Below are 5813 nucleotides of genomic sequence, written 5' to 3' on the forward strand. Positions count from 1 at the left end.
ACCCTATGGGGTATTTATATTGTTAGATTTCCACACGAAGATCCTTGTCGTCCTACGTGGTAATAATATTGTTAGACTTCCACAAGAAGATCCTTGTCACCCTATGGGGTGATCATATTATTGGGATTCCAAAGGAATATCCTTGATTTCCTACGAGTACGCATGACAACATAACCCGTATTCGCGGGTACCCACCTGAATCCGCCCCGAAGTTGACGGAGAAAACCCACTTTGACTGGGTTTGGGTTCGGGTTTGGGTTTTCCCCGATTATAAAATATGGGGACGGGTCGGGTAATGGGGACACTAGTACTCACCCCGAACCCGTACTATTTATTTCATTATGTACATTATTATTTATTTTTGATAATTAAGAATATTAAATATATGGTCAATGTTTTGATATTTTAATTTTAATTTATTATTTAAAATATTTGAAATGTATGTATGGAATTTTTTTAGATTGTTTTATTTTATTATTTGTAATGTAGTTTTATTTTGGAAAAAATAAATATTTTCTATTAAAAAATTGATTTCTAAATGAATGGTGGCGGGGCGGGGATACCCGAACCCAACCTGAACCCGTTTGGGTCGGGGATTAGATTTTGATTCTCCATCCCCGTTTGGGTTTGGGGCGGGGAACGAGGATTGTATGGGGATTCGGGTTTGGGTTTAGGGGATGTAAAAATTGTCCCTGACCTGCCTCGTTGACATGCCTACCTACGAGGTGATTATATTGCTGGCTTCCACATGAAAATCCTTGCCGCCCTACGAGGTAATCATATTGGACTTCCACAGGAAGATCCTTTTTGTCCTAGGGGATAATCTTATTGTTGTACTTTCACGAGAAAATCCATTATGTCCTACGGGTAACCATGCTGCTAAGCTCTCTCAGAAAGATCCTCGACGCTCAAACTGATATATACGAATCGTCGAGGCGTAACACATAGCAAAATGTTCTTAAAAGAGGGAAGTTTAGGATTCCCAGAAGGAACATAACTCTTTAAAAAACAAAATTAGAACCACCTCATGAATACACATAGGAAATTGAACCCAACATAGTACCTTCAGATGGACTCAACATTGTCTCGTCATGAAGATTCAATACAGTCTCACCTGAGGGACTCAACATAGTTTCGATTGAGGAACTCAACATAGTCTCGTTAGAGTTATTCCACATTGTCTCGTCGGGAAGACTCAATATAGTCATGTCTGAGAGACTCAACATAGACTCTCCCGAGGGACTCAATATAGGCTCGTCAGAGGGACTCAACATTGTCTTGTCCGGAAGACTCAATATAGCCTCTCTTGAGGGACTCAATATAGTCTTGTATGTGGTCATTAACATAGTCTCGTTAGAGGGACCCAACACTGTCTCGTTAAAGGGATTCTACATTGTCTCGTCAGAAAGATTTAATATAGTCTCTCCCGAGAGATTCAACATATATGATCTCATTAAGGAGACTCAATATAGTCTCTCTAAAATATGATCTCATTAAGGAGATTCAATATAGCACAAGCATATCTAAGACACATAGTTCGAGAGTTGTTAACAAATAGGTTAGTAAATTTTGTTAATGTTAAGTTTGTTTCTTCAAAGTACTTTTGTACATGTAAATTCTAGTCCTATTTACTATATCACAACAAACATAAAAGAGAGAACCTTCTTAATTTGACTAACCAATTTCCATACACCAAGCATAGAATTCTCTCGTTGTGAGAGCGACATAATTAAAAATATTAAAAAGACTAAATCAAAGATATTAACGGTTGCAAAAATAGTTCACATACACTTAAATCTATACAAATATAATCAACTGTATCAGCAAGTTTAGTTATTTCTTCTTTGGCTTCTTCTGGAATTTTAGAGTTTCCTTGTCAGCTTATTCAACCATTAACATTCTATCCAACCATTTACAACCTAATTAAGCTTCATAAAATGGTTTATAGCACAAAACTCCCAAAGCATGTTAAAAAAATAGACAAACAAATAGCAATGATCAAAGAATACACACATCCAAATGGAAAGAATGAACCGACAGACTAGGTTCACAACATAGCAGTAGCATATCTCAATACAAATGTCTTGAAATGTGTTGTAAGTTACATTATCATTTGAGTAGTGCACGAGGAACTACCAAATAAAACATGTAGATGAGATGCTGAAGTATTAAACTTTTCTGTAACACAGATTTAGTAAAAAGAAATATATAAACTACACACACAAATTCTTAGAGATATCCAAGACTTGGTAATCTTGATCCAGCTGAACACCATTATTTCATTTTATCATAGTAGTAACAATGTCTAGCGGGACAACTTCTGTTTAATTTCAAGCAACTTCAGTATGACATGTTTTATGAGCATTCTCTGAGCAGGAAATTCTTCAGAACATGCAACTCCTATTGTAGCAAACATCACTAGACACTCTTTTATGTTATTTTCTACAATCCATGTCTGATCTTCAACAGTTGGCATAACCATACTTGAATCTACAATGTCAAGAATTTCTTCATGATTTTTCATCTTACACAATTTGTGTAGACTAAGATTCTCATAAAACATATTATCTGTTGGTCTCTTTCCGGTAAGCATTTCCAACAACAGAATCCCATAGCTGTAGATATCTCCCTCTGATGTTACCGGACTACCAGCTCCATACTCTTTTCAAACCACAACAAAAACTTTAGAAAAAAATATATTTTATATAACAAATATACGAATGATATATAGTAACAAGCAAAGGACAAGAGAACTTTACCAGGAGGAAGATATCCTATTGTTCCTTTAATTGTTGAGGAGTCAACTTGATCTTTACTTGAATGTCTTGTTGATCCATGAATGAGCCTAGCTAAGCCAAAGTCTCCTAAGTGAGCTACCATATCTTCATCAAGAAGAACATTGCTTGGTTTAATATCACAGTGAACTACAACTTGGTCTTCATCATGGTGAAGATAATCCAAAGCATGAGCTACATCAAGAGCAATGTCTACCCTTTTTGAGAGGATGAGACTATGCTTTTCATTTTCAGACCCTTCATTATTATGCAACACATTTTCAAGACTCCCTTCAGGCATGAACTCAAAAACAATAGCCTTGAAATCTACACCCTTGTAATCAACACTTGAACAACAAGTTAAGATCTTAACAAGATTCCGGTGTTTTATCTTTCCTAAAGCATTGCATTCTGCCACAAAACTCTTTGCTGCACCACGCGTTTCAAGGTTCAACACTTTTACAGCAATAGGTCCTTCAAAGTTAAGAAGCGATCCTCGGTAAACCGAACCAAAGCTTCCCTGTCCTACCAAATTGGATGAAGAAAATCCATTGGTTGCTTCATGTAGATCTCCATAAGTCACGCTAAATAACCTATTTTGTAGAGATGGTGAAGAAGGTAATTTTTTGGGCTTTCTCGTTAGAAAATGGACAGTTATAAAAGCTAGGAAAGAGATCAAAACACCCCCAATTACACTGATGATGATAAGTTTCTTTTTGAGAGACATCTTAGGTTTCTTGGAGGAAGCCTTAATGCATTTTGGAAGCTTCAATTGAGGTATCCCTCCACAAAGGTTCTTGTTTCCAATTAATGAAATTGCTGTGACATTGCTAAAGACACCACCTATGGGAACCTCGCCATAGAAGTTATTGAAAGATAGATTCAAAGTATTTAGAAGTGTGAAATTTTCTAGTTCAAAGGGAATTGTGCTTGAGAAATTGTTATTAGACATATCTAGGAATTTTAAAGAACTTAAAGATCTCAAAAAGGAAGTCACATCTCCATGAAAAAAGTTTTCCGACAAACTAAGCTCTGTTAAAGTAACACAAGCACCAAGTTGATTGGGGATTTCACCAGACAAGTTGTTTTGATATAAATACAAAATAGAAATATGCTTCAACTTACCAAATTCTAAAGGAATGAGACCGGTGAGGGAGTTGTTAGACAAGTCAAGGTTTACTAAATTTGTTAGATAGACAAATGTTTGATTTGGTATATCACCACTCAATTTGTTATCTGAAATACTTAATGTCTCCAACTGGGTGCAATGTTTGAGGGTAACTGGAATTCTTCCTTTCAGTTTATTGCTAGACAAATATAATCCAGACAACATAGTAAGATTGCCAATACTAGTAAAGATATTACCAGATATTTTATTGTTTTCCAAGTCTAATATTACAAGATTCTTAAGTTTTCCAACTGAATTTGGAATTGTTCCCTCAAGGAAATTGTTTCCGATGCTTAAGTAAGTTAAACCGATTAGTTGTCCTATTCTCTCAGGTATCACTCCATTAATTTGGTTATACCTCGCATCAAACCTAATCAGATGGATGGATAAGTTTCCTATATGATCCGACAATTTGCCACCAAATCTGTTTTTGAAAATTTCAAACTTTGACAATTTAGTACAATTGGTTAAGGAAGCAAGGAAGTCCAAATCATGAGCTCCTCCACTCCCAAAATTATTAGCACTAATGCGAAACTTCTCAAGTTTGTTCAATCTACCTAAAGTAAGAGGTATTGGCCCATTTAAAAGATTCCATGATATTTCAAAATGTCGCAATTCAGTGAGGTTGGATATTGAAGCTGGTAAAGTTCCGCTAATTTGGTTCCCTCCTACTAAGAAATCTTTAATATTGGGAAAAACAATATCTATATTTGATGGAAGACTACCCAATAACTTGTTTCCTCCAAGACTGAAAAATTCAATATTTGATAGGTTGTAGAGTGAAGGAGGAATTTCACCTGACAAATTATTTAAAGCTAGATAAAGCATTTTCAAACTTGACAATTTACCCAAAGAATAAGGGATACTTCCTTCCAAGTAATTATCTATAAGAGATATTTCTACGAGCGAGGAAATATTTCCTAGAGAAGATGGAATAGTACCGATTAGTTTATTTGATTGGAGACTCAATTCATTAAGTTGAATGATTGACCCAAACCGTGTCGGAATTCTTCCTGTGAGTTTATTATACTGCAAAACAATTACCTTGATATTAGTGCAGTTAGTGAGCTCCATCGGAATCTCTCCCCGCAGATTGTTGTTGCTTAAGTCAAGACCTTGCAACCTTGTCAATCGACCAACTTGTTTTGGAATTTCACCATGCAAATCAATGTTGAAAAGTATGAGAAATCTAAGAAAGGTTAGATTTCCTAAGGATGGACCAAGAGTGCCACCCCATGTTTGGTTCTCCAAATGCAAGACAGAGACTCTCTTGTGACGACGACCACATGTGACTCCCTCCCATTCACAGAAATGCAAAGAATGATTCCATGATGGTAGAGAATTAGGCACGCCATTTGTAAGTTTTTCCTTCAAAGAAAGTAAAGCTAACTTATCAGTGTTTGAACTCAAAGAAACAGCAATCGATACTAATGTCATGCTATAAACCAACATCATACATGTCCTCATTTTGCTACTTGAGAATCTGTTTGAGATATGATTAGTATATAAAGAGAAAACCATGTCATACTATTCTGCTTTACTTGTCTTAAAAGAGTAAATACTATTTTTTAGTGTAAATAAATTTCAAAGTATATTTTGACAAAACACGCCGGTAATTATTACTTAATGATATTTTATTCTAAAAGTGCCTACTAAAAACCAGATTTCACACACTCATAAGCATGTGTATAGAGACTTTCAATCAACCAATGCAGAGAGCATACAGTAATAGTAACAACAAAGCTTCTGTTCTGTTGAAAAAGACGTGTTGAATCAAAAAGAAGGAAAACAAAGACTTGACTGCACATCGACAACTCCTTTGACAAATGAAATCACGTGAAAATCTTAGTCTATGAGTCCTATCCTATAGT

At 35.6% G+C, this 5813-nt stretch overlaps 1 protein-coding gene across 1 annotated transcript; it reads right to left on the reverse strand.

Moving 5' to 3' along the window:
* Nucleotides 1–2020: 2020 nt before the first annotated feature.
* LOC127118170 (probable LRR receptor-like serine/threonine-protein kinase At3g47570) lies at nt 2021–5462 on the reverse strand. Its single transcript, XM_051048326.1, has 2 exons — nt 2760–5462; nt 2021–2661 (listed from the first exon to the last, which is right to left on the reverse strand). The coding sequence occupies exons 1-2, from the start codon at nt 5407–5409 to the stop codon at nt 2306–2308; spliced, it is 3006 nt and encodes a 1001-aa protein (XP_050904283.1). The 5' UTR covers nt 5410–5462; the 3' UTR covers nt 2021–2305.
* Nucleotides 5463–5813: the final 351 nt, after the last annotated feature.

Source organism: Lathyrus oleraceus, chromosome 2 (genome assembly GCF_024323335.1).
Source record: "Lathyrus oleraceus cultivar Zhongwan6 chromosome 2, CAAS_Psat_ZW6_1.0, whole genome shotgun sequence".
Classification (NCBI taxonomy): Eukaryota; Viridiplantae; Streptophyta; class Magnoliopsida; order Fabales; family Fabaceae; genus Lathyrus; species Lathyrus oleraceus.